Source organism: Ornithodoros turicata, chromosome 3 (genome assembly GCF_037126465.1).
Source record: "Ornithodoros turicata isolate Travis chromosome 3, ASM3712646v1, whole genome shotgun sequence".
NCBI classification, from domain to species: domain Eukaryota; kingdom Metazoa; phylum Arthropoda; class Arachnida; order Ixodida; family Argasidae; genus Ornithodoros; species Ornithodoros turicata.
The window spans coordinates 98,958,681-98,977,350 of record NC_088203.1 but is presented as its reverse complement, the minus strand read 5'-3'; the positions used below and the strand labels follow the sequence as shown (position 1 = coordinate 98,977,350).

The 18,670-nt window shown below is 45.1% G+C and overlaps 1 protein-coding gene and 1 long non-coding RNA gene across 3 annotated transcripts in view; one reads left to right on the top strand and one right to left on the bottom strand.

The window, feature by feature from the left end:
* Window positions 1–6,158: 6,158 nt before the first annotated feature.
* Window positions 6,159–18,670, top strand: part of LOC135388951 (synaptotagmin-4-like) — a 24,143-nt gene continuing 11,631 nt past the window's right edge. Inside the window, exons 1-3 of one of the 2 annotated variants that reach the window (XM_064618841.1) lie at window positions 6,159–6,384; window positions 16,716–16,988; window positions 17,744–17,880. In XM_064618841.1, coding sequence (XP_064474911.1) covers window positions 6,315–6,384; window positions 16,716–16,988; window positions 17,744–17,880 — 480 coding nt within the window. In that variant the 5' untranslated portion in view covers window positions 6,159–6,314. Of the gene's footprint in view, window positions 6,385–15,889; window positions 15,990–16,715; window positions 16,989–17,743; window positions 17,881–18,670 lie in introns of those variants that run through there. The other variant, XM_064618840.1, reaches the window with a different exon arrangement.
* Window positions 13,574–18,670, bottom strand: part of LOC135388956 (uncharacterized) — a 22,449-nt gene continuing 17,352 nt past the window's right edge. Inside the window, exon 3 of the long non-coding RNA XR_010421550.1 lies at window positions 13,574–16,973. This is a non-coding gene — a long non-coding RNA (uncharacterized LOC135388956). The remainder of the gene's footprint in view (window positions 16,974–18,670) is intronic.

Below are 18,670 nucleotides of genomic sequence, written 5' to 3'. Positions count from 1 at the left end.
CATGTTGGTGGCCTTTCTCTATACGCGTTGCAGTAAATCCACTTATGCCTGTCATCACCCCCACAGGTTTAATGTGAATGCTTCAGATCATTAAAATCAATGACTCTCGAAATAAACACACACACACACACGCAAAATCACTCGAGGTGTTTGCCGCCAGGAACTGCAGGACAATGGACACGCTGAAACGTACCGCGCGAAGCTCCTGAATTTTAGCGCATCGTACGCTATCGCCTTTGCGCACGTAGGGGATAACGTTGGTATTTCTGCGAACGCATAAAACATAGGGCTCCGCGCATTGATAGCGTACGTAGGGGATAGCGTTGGTGTTTCCGCGCACGCGGAAAACATGTGTGTTTAGTACATATACCGTACGCTGTCGCCTTTGCGTACGTAAGGGGTAGCATTGGTGGTTCTGCGCACGCGCAATACATAAACAGAGCATTGCGCAGGACCACGACGCAGATCAGACTCTTACGCTCGCAGAGGCGATAGCGTACGACTTTCAACTGTCGTCATGATCTCCACTTTCACGTAACCGAACAACGTCACGTGGGAGCAGCGCCAGCAGCCCAGCACCATCATTCAAGTAGGCTTTGAATACTATACAGGAGTCCACGTGACTGGACTTGCTAGAAAGAAAACAAAAGCTGCTTCACTGCAGCTGCCCCAGCATACAGCCCGCGAGCGCGATAGCCCGGCACTCCGTGCTTTATCTCATCCCTGCCAGTATTGCTGACTCACAGTCGTGCTCCCTGGGGTTATCAGAGAACCAACCGTCTTTTGATAAGCTGATCGCGAGCTCTGTGCTGTCCCACGTTTTGCGTCGTCGTGTCCCCCGCAGTGCAGTTCCCTTGACAGGTGGTGTGCTGCTGTTGCACGTGGGAAAGTGTCCTATGGTGACATGGTTTTATCGCTTGTAGTTCAACCCCTCCCGTAGAAGATCACCGTGGGATGTGCTCACGAAAAGTGTTCGAACGGTCAACTATGCTCAAGTTTGTGAACGCAACGTCTTTTAATGAGGTAACGTTCATAGCTTCAATTATATTCTTTGCTCGCGCTGAAATTCGCTACCGGCGCGAAGTCACCTCCATGCCCCGCGGCGCGGAATCACCAGTGATGATTCCAAACGACCCCGTGCACTCCCCCAAGTATTCGGCGAAGCCCCCTGTCTTCCTCTCCTGTGCACCCCCTGTAAGGGGAGGGGGCTTTGGACGTATGTCCGCAGTGGTGCGACACTCTAGCGTCTGGCGGAAGCAGGACGAGTTCACTGTTTCGGAGGGGTAGAAGGGAGGGTGCAGTGTTAGCGACACACAGCGGTACCTTGCACTTCCCAGGTCATGTCTCAGGCGCACCCAAGCGACACCCGAACTACAGCTGTGTGTCGCTAACAGCGCAACTTTACATCCCTCCGAAATAGTGAACTCACCCGATTCCGTCAGCCGCGAGTGTGTCGCACGGAAGAAAAAGTACGCCGCTCGCTTGTTCCGTACACTTTTGTCCCAACCTGTATTTACACGGAGCTGTAACTGCGACAATGACGTCCCCACACGTGGTTGCGATTCTGGATAAACCATTGCCGGAAGCCCGTCAGGGTAATACACATTCGGTGCAGGTATAGCCCAAGCAGCACCATGTACTGGAAGTCGAGTGCATTAGGGGTGGACGGTATGTGTCTTATCAATGTTCTGTAGTTTCATGAATCTGTTCAAGGCCTTTCATCTACCCGTCCACCCCTATTGCACTCGACTTTCAGTTCATTTTGCTGCTTGGGAGCTGTGACCTACCTCGTTCCGTGTCTTTGGTCTGCTCGCCCGTGCCCCCCTGGCAATTCCCCCTACGTTGCTCAACGCCCACACTCCTTGTATCGCGATATTTCATTTCGACAAAGGGGGGGGGGGGAGGGGGGATTCTGATGACTCACCTTTCAATGTAAATGAAGTACTGCTCAAAAGCGTGCTGCTTCCCTCTCTCACCACCACCTTCTCCCATCTCATCAGCGTCCCCAATTCGAAAGATGCTAAAATAATGATTTATAGTTCCTGTGACCGTCCGGAGGGGTTGACGCGCCCTGCGCCTTCCCTGTCTTTTCTGTTCTATTGCTGATTTGCCTTCGTTGCATACTTCCCCATTCCCACGCTTATTGAGTCCACGGGATGAGGGAGAAATATACTCTACGAAAAGTCTCATCCAACAAGGATGAGCCAGTGAAAGTGATGCTTTGAAAGGCTCTCACAACTCTGACATGCATTGACGAATGTGGTATAGACTTAAAGGGGCACTAAAATGTAAAAAAACAACTTGTTCTCAAATGAATGTCCCTGTCTCAATTAGTATAATGCGTGCAAAATTAATTCACAACGCCCTGCCGTTTAGAAGAAAGCGCAATGAAATCAGAGCCGTCTTTGGCGGCATCCCCGTGGCTGGTGGTGCTAATGAAAGAGCTCGTCGTTGTCGGCCTCACAGTGTTGGGCAACGACTAACGGGAATTTGCGTCCTGGGCTGACTTCTAAGGGAACTGTGCCGACATATATCTGAAAGCGTCTGAGGAAAATCCCAGACAACACAGCCGCCACCGGGATTCGAACCTGGGTACCTCTCAGTCTTGGTAGATGGGTAGAAATCCAGCGAACCGGTAGAATGTAGGAAGGAAGTTGCCTCGGGACAGAAGCCGCCGATATTTCGAACAGAGACTGTTCTTCTTCTGGGCACGATGAGGACGGTGCCCAGAAGAAGAACAGTCTCTGTTCGAAATATCGGCGGCTTCTGTCCTGAGGCAACTCCCTTCTCTCAGTCTTGGTGGTGGTGATGGTGAAAGGGCTCGCCGTAGTCTGCCTCACGTATGTGGGCAACGTCACGACTGACGCCATGGGGGAATGTGCGTCCTGGGCCGACTTCTAAGGGAACTGTGCCGACATATGTCTGAGAGCGTCTGAGGAAAACCCAGGAAAAAGCCCAGACAGCACAGCCGGCACCGCGATTCGAACCCGGGTGCCTTCCAGTCTTGTCGTGACATGGCCAGCAGGCTAACCACTGAGCCACGCGAGGAACGAATGGATGCTCAGGAAGCAAAGATTGGCGGTATCCAATAAGACAGCAGGAGAAGCGCGCGCATGCGTATCGTGCTCGTCTGGACGTGGAACGGGTCCTGTCGTAACCTTGTGTATACATGCGCGGCATGATGCGCATTGCTGCAGTCTTCGATACTGATTTACAGAATTGTAACCTGTAACAGTAATCACAAATTTTCTAATGACAACCATTATCTTCACGTCCTTCGGACAGCGACACCAGAGTGCTTCGTAAGTCGCGCTATGTTTTTCGTCCGAACTGCTCCACGGCATGGTAAGCGCCTTTACGCGCAGCATGGACTTAAACCACTCCATGCATACCCGATGCACGAGCTGAGGAATAGAACTCTCATAATGACTAGAAACCGAGCCAGCGTAGACGGGCATCTCAACAAGTGAACCGCTGTGATATGAAAGTGAAAGAACTGATGTTCTGAGGCTTTAACAACACAGAAGGGACAAATACTTACAAGGCCTCAATTTGCCTAAGAAATTAACGATGAAAGATGAAAGTCACTGAAAAGGTTAGCCAGCTGTAGGACTCGAACCCAGACCCAGGCAATACAGAAGATGTGGGTTCGAGTCCTACAGCTGGCTAACCTTTTCAGTGACTTTCATCTTTCATTGCTGTGATAGATACGGTAGCGTGTTGCGGACGTTCTCTCATGCCGTGGTGTCTCACGTCGTGGTGGGCCACGTCGAATTACATAATTCATAGACTTACCTGCGATCACTGCGAGATAAGAATACGTGAACGGCTGGCTTCTCCTACCACGGCGTGTGGACTGCACGGGATCTTTCGTGTTAGCGTCGCGAAGCAACTCCGGCTATGAGTGATGTACCAACATGAGCAGAGGACCAACATTGAGAGAGGACAGCAGTGAGGAGTGTGGGACGGGGTGGGGGAGGGGTAGTATGCGTCCTGGGCCGACTTCAGGGGGAAGCTGTGCCGACATTCCTCTGGAAAGTCTGCCGGAAAAACGAGGAAAACCTCAGGGTTTGAACTCACCACCTCGCATAGTTCAGCACGACCTTGGTTATCGCCAAAGAGAGGAAGCTAGAACCCTTTCGGTTCTCGGTTCCAGGTTCTCGGTTCCCTGCACAGGTTCGCGTCTTCCAGAGCTCACGAGGTCTTATACGTAAAGGGCGTTGGGACACAAATCTCCCTGCCTGAATTTATCTATATTAATATGACGAGTTAGCTTCCTCCCACGTGTGTGATATATCTCATTTGCGTGTGTCATGTGTGGGCGCGAGTGTGTATGCGTCTTCCTTTTCATCATCTCACGCATATATTAACCCACATGCACTGAGGTATGGTACCGCAATTGTTGTGTGGGTTTTCCCGATTCCAGACGAATATCGGCACAGTTCCCCATGAAGTCGGCCCAGGACGCATACTAACCTCCCTGTCCCCCACTCCTTCCTGCTATCCTCTTTCCATCTGTCCTTGTCTGTACACCGCTCATAGCCACAGTTGCTTCGCTAACGCGCAATAAAAAAAAAAAGCAATTGTTGCGGTGTGTCACCTCATCCCATCCTTGTTGTTGCTGCTAGCTTCCTCTTGAGTGACAGCATTCGCAGTGTCTGCCTCACCTACTGTAATAAAGGCGCTGATCCCTTGCTGCCAGTAAAGGCTTACCTCGTGCATGAGGATGTCAGATGGAAAAAGAAAAAAAAAATCGGATTATCTGTGCGACCTTTGGTACAGTGGCGCGCAGACTTGCCTCGAACAGCGGAGCGCGTGTCATCGGGCGACAGCTTGAAACGAGATTGGGATGATCCACTATCCCCTTGAATGGAGGGTCGGTATGCACAACGGATGCGTTCGTCGCACTGCACCGTTTTTATATCTGACGCATCCGTTGAGCGTACCGACCCTCCCTTCAACGGGATAGTGGATCATCCCAACCTTGTTTCCAGCTGTCTATCAGCGCCCGACGACACGCGCTTCGCTGTTCGAGGCAAGTCTGCGCGCCACTGTACTAGCAGCTGAAATACAGCGACAGCTTTGTCGCAACGCATTGTGGGAAGGCATTATTACGATTCTTTCTCCGTGTTTGACAGTTCTTAACATATAATATGTTAATATTTCAAAATTACCTCTTACAAATTCATTCCAACTCCAATGCTGTTCAGATGTTTAGGAACCTTTACTATCTTTTCTGAACGAGTTCATATTGTAAGTACCTACACACGACAAGAACCTTCACTTGAGAACCTTCCGCAGCAAAGCCATGCTGGCGGAAGGTCTGGCGTTTTGTGCTTTCTTTTCCCGCCACCTGCATCACCACACCTCACGTCGTGGGTCGTCACACAACGTCGTATCGCGTCAAAATTCGCAGCGCGCTTCTTCCGTTACTCACCGCGCCGCGATATCTTTGACACACGGCGCACGCACTTGATCCGATGCTTAACTCCGCATGTACAGCTGTTGCTGTAAGGGCGATGGTTCGGAGAAAACAGGGCTTTGTCGTCGGAATAACGATAGTCCCATAAAAAGAAAGCTCCTATTTTCTTAAATATAATAAACATATTCCCCCACCTATAAAAAATTTCCGTGATCGAATTAATAGGTAGGCTTTCCCGCACTAAGACACGCACTGCAGTGAAAGCAGCTTGCCGTTATTGTTTTACTCCGTCGACCGTCATGCAACGTCTCTGTTTTATCACCCGCCTCTTTTTTACTGGCTCTCCTATGTCAGGAATGCAACACGTGACGCATACCATATTTAGAACGTCAGTCACAAAAATAAATCACAATAAATCCCAATCAGAGAGCCAACCGTCCCAATACAACCGCTTCATGCACTACTTCTACATTTCAAAAACCTAGACATTCCTTCGTCGTCGCACACTAACCTACTGAGCCGATGTACACAGTCGAACGACCTGAGCTTTTAACCGATATTAAACTAGACCTTCATCCAAGCCAAGACGAGCCGTCTGCGTGTGTTTATTACCCGCATCGGCGCCGTCTGACGTCGCGTCTCCATGACTACACCTCCCCTGATTGCGCATGCGCTGAATTATCGATCGGGTCGTTCGAACGCACGAATCCTTACCACCAGAGTACATTGTTTTCGATAAGGCATTTTTGTATGTATGCTGGTCGCCATGATGGGGTCCCTTCCACTGTGATTCATCGATGTGCACACCGTTTCTGTTTTAGAGAAGGAGTGACAGTGTTCGAACATCATCCGTGACATTCTTTTGCGTTTGTGGAGTTGAGCGTGATTCGAGATGAAATTGCGGGTCGGCTCTCAACCTTTTCAACATGGAGATGGACCTGAGATCAAAGCTGTTGAAGCAGGTGAAAGCATGCTTTATAATGTCCCGCTCGTTGATTTAATCCGTATACGTTTTGGTCGCACTTTTCAATGTCCAGTCACTTTATTAGTATGCCTCGACCTTTTGTTTTACGAAGGAATGCCGATGTCTGCGCTCGTGACAGAAGTTTTTGTCGATTGGCTTAATGCGTGGGTTGTGTCCAAATGAATTTGTGGAGTCCTCACTAGGCCGACTGAGCACCGAAAGAGATATCGCTGTTTGTGACAGTCTGGTTTCAAACTTTGAGTTTAATTTATACATATTATATGCTGACGCGCATGATGTGTTGTCCCCCTTGTCATAATGTATGGTCTTTACCGCGTGTACTCTTCCGTTAGTTGAGTTCTGCAGAGTGAAAGCATCTCGTTGATATATATATATTTATGTACTTGTATACATTTACTTGTTTCTTTAATGGGCTTTTTTCCCCTGGATTACATATATATATACAAGTTTCTTTTTTGTTCAAGAAAACAAGGATTTCTCTATGCTATAAATCTTATATTTTCTTTATAGGACATTACGTATAAACTCAGTCTAAGTATGTCACGTACCGCCATTCATATGGGGGTGGGGATGAACGAAAAGTCAGTTGCCATGGGACATGCAATAATAGAGTGGTATAATAACAGTCCTTCACACCTGGCGAAGGAATTCGACTTCGAGCGGACGCTTTGCGCTGCGAAGCCTAAAATGGCCCATGTTGTGTTTAGCCAATTTGTATACGCTTTACAAATTATTACGGTACGCCGAAACGAATTGACGATAAAGGTATCTGAAAAAGAATGTGCGTGTCAAAAGTGTTGCATGTGACATTGCGTAGCTCTGTGGTGTTAGAGTGACTTAAAATTGCGGTAATTGTCATCGTCTGACATTTTCTTTCGAGCGATTGTAGTCTTATGAAAGAGGTACGGAAAAATGTGATGATGTAATCGCTGAAATAGCTTCTACGATATAAAGGATTTAGCTTTAGCCAAAAAATACTGTATGGACATTATTTTAAGCTCAGCGAGTATTGACTGAACGGCACATGGTGCCCTTATTTCGTGTGCAATGAATGCGTTGGTCATGTGTGATGTTTTACCGAATTGTTGTAAAATGACACTTCCTTCGGGGGTTTACTCGGAAGTTCACGGACGTACCCGTGTGAACTGACTTGCGAACGCTTCAGCGTCTTTTTCTACAACTTGCAACGTTGCGATAACTGACTCGAAAGGCAAAGACGTTGCACCGTACGCGTCCCTCCTACGCAATAAGTTGATGTCGTGCGTTCTGAGACGTGACTAGTATCGTGATTGAGTTTGACGCCTTTATAGTTCGTTGCACGAAACACGAGCAATTCGTTATATTGTAACCCCGCAGCCTACATGCACGGGTTTCCTATAATACACATTGCTTCCGCTTTTATTTGCTAGCTCCAGATGCCCTTAGTCCTTTCTTGTATTCTCATCTTTCATCATCTTCACATAATGTTCCACGTGCAGTGGGGTAGGGTACCGCATCACGGCGGTGAAACACCCCATCTCATCGTCATCATTTATTGCTGTTTATTTGCGTGCAATATAGGAATATTCTAGAACGCCGCACAATATCGAAGAGAGGCGGTTGAGAAAATTAGAACAAACGGTTTATCTGGACAAGGTAAAGATATAAATTGCCAATCAAGTGCCGATCACCGTCGTTCAAGTGCCGATCAAGTGTACTACCAATGACGTTTCTATTTTTCAAATTTAGAAGCCGCTTCGTTTCAACTGCTGCTTGTATCGGCGATATACAATACCTTGGCAAGCGTTTGTGCACCCATAAGCACAGTGAGTGAAACGGTGGGTTCGAATTCTACCACCGGCTGTGCTGTCTGAGGTTTTCCCTGGCTTTTCCGAAGACATTCCAGACAAATATCGGCACAGTTCCCCCTGAAGTCGGCCCAGGACGCATAATAACCCACCAGTTCCTCACTTGTTCCTGCTATTCTCTCTCCGCCTGTCCCCGCCTATACGTCGCTCATAGCCACAGTTGCTTCGCGGCGCTGACAAGAAAAAAAAAAGAAAACACGGTAAAAGCGTACGTTTGAATCACGTCATCCTTTTATTTGCTTTATTTTTTGTTATTGCACCTTGTGCATTTCCTTCCAAGTCCTGATACTTCACCAGCGCAACCTTACGTTCTTTCATACATTTTCCCACACTGGTCTCGTGGTATCTTCCTTCTGAGAGGAATACTGTGTCCCAGACTGCACTGACAACCCCCCCCCCCCCATTTCTTCATACAAACTCGTTCGCTCTTTTCTTCATACAAACTCGTTCGCTCTTTTCTTTGTAGCGAGCGACTATTAAAGTAGCACAGAAGTCACTTCCAATACCCTGTTTTCTTTCTGTAAAACGGTCAAGCAGACCAGTAAAATGCACCATGAGAAGTAATTCACCCCACAGAGTCATAGTGCGCCACAAAAAGCGACCGTGCGCGGCAATTGTGGAGAGCATTACCATCATCCGACCTTGCGCTGACGTCTACTGCCAACGCTCGCTGACTGGTTTAGAGAAATGCCGTCTGCTAGTCAGCTGTTCAGGGCTCTGAAGAAGCATTGCTCCTAGGGAAACTCCGGCGGGACAATGAAACCCTCCATGCTCACGGTCACCCTTTCAATCCCGAATCCCCCCCAAGGGAACAAGGTTTACCGGCTACAAAAGGAGAAAGCCCTCGAGACAGAAAGAAAAAGCCAGGCGCTGATCTCGAGTGACCAGTGAACGGGAACGCGCCGACATTATGCCGTCATCGGCACGTGTGCATCGTCCTTCACCTCCTCGTTACACCGCGCGGGGCTAGTCGAGAGTAAACGCGCGCTGCTATGTTTCTATATATATACATATATATTTTTTTTTCTGGGGAAAAAATTGCATACATCAAAACCTTTTGTGCTTTTCGGCAAATTGATGCACATACTTTCATCAGACGTCTTAAACTGAAAATATTTTGGATGGCCCTCTGTCTTCCTTTAAGTGAGGCGATAACTAGCAACATTGACTGTCGGCGGACTTTCTAGGCAGATGTCGCCACTGTTCCCCCTAGAGTCGGTGCAGAACGCATCCTAACCCCCCACGTATCCTACACTCTTAAAAATGAACTTCACCACATAGCACGCTCCTAGCCAACCATAATCTCGAATGATATCGTTATCTGCCCTGATTTGTTGAAAACGGGAGGCGTTCGCCTTTTTTGTGACACTTATGCGGATCATAATTGGCACAAAAAAGGCGTACGCCTCCCGTTTTCAACAAATCAGGACAGACAACGATATCATTCGAGATTATGGTTGGCTAGGAGCGTGCTATGCGGTGAAGTTCATTTTTAAGAGTGTATACTCCATACTCCTGTCTTCTCCCCGTCGGTTCAGATGTTTATACCTCACATAGCCACTGGTGCGTCGGGGTGTTATCATGGAATTACAAGAAAAGACACTTGTTCAGTGTTGCCTCCAAGATGATTTTCGCGTTTGATTCGATGAAATCGCGTCGAACCAATGTGCGCAGTCTAAAGTCTTTGAGGCACAATAAGGTGCGTAACTAGTTTTCGAGGCGCGTCCAGAGTTTGTTTAAGTGCCGATAAGTGTAATGAGCAGAGTGCTTGTAATACGGGCACTCTTTTAATTGACTATTTGGCACGACTTCCCCGAGCGCTAGACGGAGTGCACTAGACGGAGGGCACGTGTGGTGATTTCAAGTCTGCATAGTGTCGTCCCGTTTCTAAAATGCTTCAAATTAAAGTACATTGTATATGAGTTGTAAATTTATAAAAAATATTAGCGTCATAAAACGTATGACACTGATAGCAATATAAAAAGTTTGCCTGCCAGCCTGCTGGCCGGCATGAGCCCCATCTCATCATAATTTCTTTGTGTGTATATATATATATATATATATATATATATATATATATATATATATAGATAGATAGATAGATAGATAGATAGATAGATAGATAGATAGATAGATAGATAGATAGATAGATAGATAGATAGATAGATAGATAGATAGATAGATAGATAGATAGATAGATAGATAGATAGATAGATAGATAGATAGATAGATAGATAGATAGATAGATAGATAGATAGATAGATAGATAGATAGATAGATAGATAGATAGATAGATAGATAGATAGATAGATAGATAGATAGATAGATAGATAGATAGATAGATAGATAGATAGATAGATAGATAGATAGATAGATAGATAGATAGATAGATAGATAGATAGATAGATAGATAGATAGATAGATAGATAGATAGATAGATAGATAGATAGATAGATAGATAGATAGATAGATAGATAGATAGATAGATAGATAGATAGATAGATAGATAGATAGATAGATAGATAGATAGATAGATAGATAGATAGATAGATAGATAGATAGATAGATAGATAGATAGATAGATAGATAGATAGATAGATAGATAGATAGATAGATAGATAGATAGATAGATAGATAGATAGATAGATAGATAGATAGATAGATAGATAGATAGATAGATAGATAGATAGATAGATAGATAGATAGATAGATAGATAGATAGATAGATAGATAGATAGATAGATAGATAGATAGATAGATAGATAGATAGATAGATAGATAGATAGATAGATAGATAGATAGATAGATAGATAGATAGATAGATAGATAGATAGATAGATAGATAGATAGATAGATAGATAGATAGATAGATAGATAGATAGATAGATAGATAGATAGATAGATAGATAGATAGATAGATAGATAGATAGATAGATAGATAGATAGATAGATAGATAGATAGATAGATAGATAGATAGATAGATAGATAGATAGATAGATAGATAGATAGATAGATAGATAGATAGATAGATAGATAGATAGATAGATAGATAGATAGATAGATAGATAGATAGATAGGGGAGAAAAGACACCAGAGACTGGAGTAGGGGAAAGTTATTTATTAAGCTGGCATTTAAACTAAGGGTCTGGGGAAGTCTACGTTTCGGCGGAAGCTCCGCCTTCTTCGAGTCCCGAAGAAGGCGGAGCTTCCGCCGAAACGTAGACTTCCCCAGACCCTTAGTTTAAATGCCAGCTGAATAAATAACTTTTCCCTACTCCCTACTTCAGTCTCTGGTGTCTTTTCTCCCCTATCTATATTCAACATCCTGGTCGTTCGAACCTAAATTTTGTAGCATATATATATATATATATATATATATATATATATAGCTTTCCGTATATATTATATATTTTATATTATATATACACATATATAGCTTTCCGTATATTATAACTGGAATGGAAGGTGGTTGAAAGTAATTTATATTATAAACAACAATGACAACAAATATGTCATGACACTGTCATGGCCCTCGTGGGCTTTGTAGAAACAAGGCAGCACGATACCAACCTAAAATCGCATTACGTGCGCATCATTAGAGTCACTAAATAAGCTACGCTTCAGAGTATCGACACTGAGTTCCAAGAGCGAGCATGCGCCATCTTGTTTCCGCGCCACGCTACTCACGCGCACGCGCACGTTAGCGCACGGTGCCATCTATCGTGCGCGAGTGAAACGTTTCTTTGGTTTGTAAGCTGTTAGCAAGCACCAGTTGACGAGAGGCGGAGCCTATTTTGTGCCGTACATAATGGAACAAAATATATAGGCTCCGCCTCTCGTTTTCAACAAATCGGGGGCGAGAACGTTGTCATTGCGGATGATGGTTGGCTAGGAGCGTGCTGTGGGGTGAAGATCATTTTTAAGAGTGTAATGCATAAAGGCGTTCACACGCATTCACGAAAATAGCTCAGTGGTACGAATGCCGGAAATACGTTACAGTACAAAGTTAAGTGTTCGCTACTAATAACGGATAAAACGTTATAAATTGCAGCCCTCGGATTTTCGCCCACTCCATTTGCTTCATGTCATCCCACGCAACTACGAAACTTTAATGATGAGAGTTAAGCTTCGTATCACAGGACAAATGACAGGGACTCCGAACGTTTAATTATTGTAATCCTGACCTACAGAACGCATTATTATTGCACGAATTCCCAATCGAATGGGCTTGATGAACAATAGAATGGTTCTCGCTTTCACAAAGGTCAAATGGACGACTAGGGGATGGAAGCGCTTACGGGTGTCAACATTTCTGCCCTGCGTTAGAAGTGGGCTTTTATGCGGCTATAGAGCATATCTCAACTGCTGTGACAGAATCATTATTTAGTAACGTTAACTGATGCGCTGGGGGTGTGACCCTCGTTGTTTACGAATTGTTCGTGCATATCCTGTTGAAGCTTCCACAATCAACTTTTGGTACATATATGCCCGCACGTCTGTGGTTCTCGCGCGCGTACGAATCGAATATTCGCGAAAAAAAAAAAACAACAACAAAAAACGAAGAAAAGTAAGAAGGAAAACAGAATCGATTATCTCTATTTTAAAGCTCGGATAACGGTACATCTTCACGGAAGTGGTGTGACAGAAAACGTTCACTATGCGAAGCACGTTATTTATTATTATTGCTTTTTTTTTTTGCTACAGCATTATCATAAAGACTTCTCGCGTTCTGTCCTCTGCATAATATCGTATATTTTGTTGAGTGTCGTCTGTAACTTATGGTTATAGTCAAACTCCTTTATAGGCGAACACCTCTTTAACGAAAATACCACTACAGCGAATTGTTTTGCAGTCTCGCTGGAGCCCTATAGGTCCAATAATGGACATATATATATACTTTTAACGAAAACACCTTTACTGCGAATTGTTTTCGCTGGCCCCTGAGTTTCGTTGTAAAGGAGTTTGACTGATTAGTGTTTTTCTTTGCAGTATTTGTAGTTTCCTTTGTATAGCTTATTGGTCTCGGTACATTTTATTGTCGAATGTCAATATCATCAGCCATTCGTGCACATGTATATAAATTAGCTATATACACACGAGCCGCCAATATGTCTTTTTGTATTTTTGATTATATCTTATCTGTCCCATAGTATTGGCCCATCCTGCGGTCTTCAATAGATCTCATTACTTACCTGAAGCTTAGGTATTTTTACATAGTACCTACTGCGGTACGGTAGGTGTATTTACTACGATAACTTCTTTTGAATTTTGCGAATTTCATTCAGAGTCCTTCCCTACTCATCTTCGCTCCCCCCCCCCCCCCCACACACACACAGTATTCGCACAATTCTGGACCTCCTGTTTTTAATGAAACAGTCGTACATGCAAAGTGCGAGTAGATTGAGGCAGGTGGTCCACCAATCCTATTCGGACAGCAATGCCTGCACAATGTGATTGACAAAAGAAGTAAAGATAGTAAAGATTCCATTCCAACCCAACCCCGTTGACCAACCCAATCTGTCAAACCGTCCAGTCGGGGCTTTAATATGCTCATCACGAATAAAGGTAAACCTAGAATCTGAAAGTATATATCGAGAGTAAAATGAATGCCTCATGACGAATGAGAGTGAGGCACTTTTCAGCGTCTTACCACCGCGGGATATTGGCCTGCGTTATTTGACATCTGACAGGCATGTGTCACGTTAGTCTTGCACGAAACACAAAAACAGTACAGAAAGCGTTACGCAACGAGTTCTGACCGTATTTAAAAATTTTCGCGCACACACTTCACATTCTTGCTTAACATAAACTAATATGCCATCTCTGGCGGTACATTATCGTCACCAATTATGCACATAATTATGCGCGCTTGGTTTCGCTTTTGTACCTGTATGTACTTCTGACGACGTTCCCCGCCTTCCGTAAATAATGACGTTAAAGCACCTATCATTCATTTAATATATTCAGAAGCATTTTTTATTCGCCCGTTCGGTTCTATTTCCACTCGTGTTTTTTTCTTCTTCTTTCTCTTTTTATTTTTTGTTGTTGCTCAAACGCTCGCGCAACACATTCGAGCACTTTGGGATAGATGTTTTAGTCCTCCGAAAGTTGTTTACGGTTGCTGATGGCAATCTCTTGTACCGTTTGTTCCGTCTATTTTTGTTCGCGCTGCTATGATTTATCAAAGCACGCCTCCTATAAGGATAGCTAGATAGCTAGAACGGTTTCCGTTCCATGTGACCGTCACTTTGTCTGACAGCACAGTAGAGCCTGTCCGAGTGTAACCCTCAGGGAAAACCCTGGGTCTTTTCCAGACGCGGTAAGGCACTTCTTGCCAGAATAAAAATCTCCAAGTCTGCCAACGTCTCATGATGTCACGTGTATCTTTGTTCAATTGTTTTTACTGCTTTATCTTAGCTCTAAGCGCTACGAAGTAACTGGCATGAACGTTGATGTGACAGTTTTTCTTTTTTCTTCCATTTTCACTTCAAGATGATGACAGCAGGAACAAAAGGAATGTCTCCTGCGTCAGGTCACTAGTTGAGCACACATGAGTAGTGGAGTGTCGATTCGCTTTGTGACGGTGGAAACATCTATTCTTTGTGCAAAGTTGGAGCTGAAATATTCATTTTTTACTCGTTAACACATAACACGATTCTCTATACATACAACGTATTTGTTAAGAGATGCAAGGGGGGGGGGGTCGCACTATACTAGAGCCCGTGCGAGACTATAATAGCAGAATAGATGCGCATAACCGCGTATTCGTACGAGCGACATTCCCCCAGAAGCGGAAGATGTGAAAAACGTCATAGCCTTCTTCTGTCACGTGAGCGTGAGCGCTCAACGTCGTGTCTTCACGTATACACTGCTAACCGTGTGGAATATCCTGCTACACAGCCACAAGATATTCCGTAGCAGACGACAGGAAAACACGTTGACGGTGTCGTCTGCTAAGTGTCGTCTGCTAAATGCGCAGTTCGCCACTCCCGATATTCCGCACCGTGTGAATGCTCAACATAACACATGTCGGAACTTCGGCTCTGTGAGCAGTGTTTTCGCCTTTTCTTCTACTAGAATATTCCGTGAGGTTGTCGCTCGTGTGAATACACGATAAGAAGCTCATTACACCCGGATTCTTTTGCGTTGTGTCTTCCAGCCGGTAGCCTACCCACAAACGCGTTTTGGAGTAGCCAGTCCTGACTGGGTCGGGACTAACCTCTCCATATTTTTCTTTCTTATCCAATCCAATGCGGTAGACTAAATGGAGCTTCTCTCCTTTTCTGAAACATCTTCCGTGATTGCATGAGCTGCATATCCAGATGGTAGACCAATGCCACTATATTCGCACCAGTAATCCGAGGAAGGATATCAAGGATGCCATCTAATGAGGAACGTTAAACTATAATGGACAATCACGTGGCGTATCTCGGACGGCTGGCTAGATGGGTCGTGACCTTGAGTCTGGCTCCGGGATCGATAACTTCCTCGTGTCACTTTGTGACCGCCCCTTTTGATTCGCTGTTTACGCACGGAGTAGTGGAATTTCCTGGAAGACATCAACCCGGCCGAACGAGGAAAAGCGGGTGGACGAAAAAGTAATCAATCCTATCCCAGGGGACGGGTTTGCTGGATATACGATTGCGCCTCGCAGGATGTGGTGGAGAGCGGCAGCGGCGGCGATATTGCTTGACTCATGGAGGGGAGGGGGGATTTTTCGACCCATTGAGACAGGTCAGATGTCGAAAGAGAATGTGAAAAGGGGAGATGAAAAGGAAGACAGAAAATGAAAAGGGAATGAAATAGCATTGCATCTGAGAATGTGTTGTGTTTTTCTAGGTTATAATGCTTTGGAAAGCGTTTTGGGTGCGTTATTGACATGTGGATTCAGGGTCGTTTCTGGCTGCGTTGTGTAGGCCAGTGCTTTGCTGGAAGGACAGTATCTGGGACCCATCAAGCTACCATGTGTGTTTCTTCCTCAGAACTCTAGTATATTCTGTGAACGAAATTGAGATTGTCTATTCTACATACTATGCAGTCTACCACACTATAGGAAACGCGCAGCTATAATGGGATATAGCGATGATAGACACATCGCATGACATGGTTGTTGAATGTTCCGAGACATTGTAACAGGCGATATGTTACTTAACTGCGCGTGGTTTAAATCACGAAGGTAATATCTCTCTGATGCCTGCCTGCACAGAGCACAACTACTGCAGGACTATTCCGTCTACTACGTCTACTACGTCTAGGACGACTACTCCGTCTATATTTGTTTTCTATGTTTGTATTTCTCTTTTGGAATAGCAAGCCTCTTGTATGGCTAACCTTTGCTTTTTTTTTAACCATTAAACACATCCCCCCCTACCCTACGAAGGTAAATATGTGCAAAAATGTGTGGAAAAGTTGTGCTTTAAATGACGTATTCCTAACTGGGCTCGTGCCTCCATTCCTCAGCCAGCAGCCAGGCTCTCGTGGGCATCTGCGTCGGCAGCGCCCTCCTGGTGGTCACACTTGCGGCCGTATCGTGCGTCTGCTACAAGCGCCGTAGTGCTGTCAAGCTTCAGCAGTCTCTGCGCAAGTCCTCCGACAAGAACGTCCCGCTGAGAAGGCCGACGGCAGTGAGGTCACCGAGCAGCGGACCTGCAGGCCCCATTCTCAAGAAATCACCCAGTCCGACCGGAGGACGATCACCACCTGGCCAGAAGACACCTCCTGGACAAATCATAGGTACAGACTTCAAGTTTTAGATTTTGGAAATTTTCCTGTAGTAGTTCGTTTGACAACGGACCTATTTTGCGACACCGAAGGAGGGCATCACATAGACTTAACTTAAACAACTTAATGTGAATTTAACGACTAAGACTGTGTTCCAACACATCTTTCCATCTATCTTTGCTGTGATTCGTCCATCTTCTCTCACGAAACCGGTTGTGTTACTGCTCGTTGCCAATAACCGACTGATAGTGATATCCTGAAAGAGAGAAGTCACTGAAAAAGTTAGCCAGCTGTAGGACCTAACGCAAGGACGTAACGCTAGAAGTTAACCTCTTAAGTAACTTCCCTCTTTCATTATTCCTAGGCACTTGAGGCATTTGTGGGTTGTGTTGTCCTTTCTTCTGAGTTCCAGCCTCAGAACATGAATTTCCATAGTGATATCCAGCATTAGTATGATTAATGAATAAAAAAAAATACGAATATGGTATATAGTGTCACAATCGAGCACAGCCACACGCATTAAATAGACTCTTCCAATTTGTTCGCGTATTATGGCTATATAGGGATTCCCATACATACAGCCACGTCAAAACTGCCGATACCTGGCAGTGGCAGGATTCCGAACGGCTTGTTGTGTTCCCTTAGGGGGACTTCCATGCAGTTTACAAGACCATCGGAACTCTCCTTCCTCGTGACTGAGTTTGTTTCTCCTATTGCGATTATTCTACACCAGCCAAAGCGTACGGATGTGTATTCTTTGACCGCAGGCAGTAAGACGCCTCCACTCGCTCAACCGTCGACGAAGGAGAGTCGTTCGGTGACCAAGTACCATGTCGAGAACGAGAAGGAGAAGAAAGCTGTCACTCCAACCAAGGAAGAGGTAACAGAATCGAAGGAGAAAGAGGTGAGTTCCCGTTAGAAGTTAATCGTGAATTCTTCAGTAGGGAGGCTTAGAATAGGAGGCACAACTTTTATGTACGCAGCAAACGGAGAGAGAGAGAGAGAGAGGGAGAGAGATGAAACTACTTTGGTCTCTGAAATCGCATGCAAGAGAAGAGTACTTACTGTACTTACGTGTTTACGAAGCCCGCTATTTGTTCCTGTATATACCCTCCCCTTTCGTTCTCAGACCAAGCTATGCCTCCACTCATGAAACTGCAGCTCGCACCGTTTTACGCTGCACAGCGATAAAGAAAAAAACTTCATTTGAAGCCCCCATTCTCATTTAAGCCTGGAATCCGTGGAAGCGAATGACTTTTAAATGATGTAATATTTATTGAACGCCCCCGCTTCAGTTTAAATATAACTCGGGTTAAGCCCATTCGCTTCGTTACGCGAACGGTGCAGCGAAGTGACCTTTGCAGGAAGTGCGCAGGCTTTATTGGGACCACTGAAATGAGTTTCAAACAGGCCCTGCGGCCACAGCGACAGAGGAGCTGTCATTATAGGCTACAGTCCTTGTTGCTCTTGGTGCATTACACATCAACTCATCATCATCATCATCATCATCATCATCAGGTTATACAGTCCACGTTCCGATTTTATTCATCAGGTCGTACGACCTTAAATTTGGACTGCGCCAGTATTTTAGTTGCAAAGAATATAAATTATAAATAAAGTTTTAATAACGCGATGAATTAGGATTTCAAATCTGCTCGCATATGTGCCCCACTGTTATCATGTGAGGCGTACTA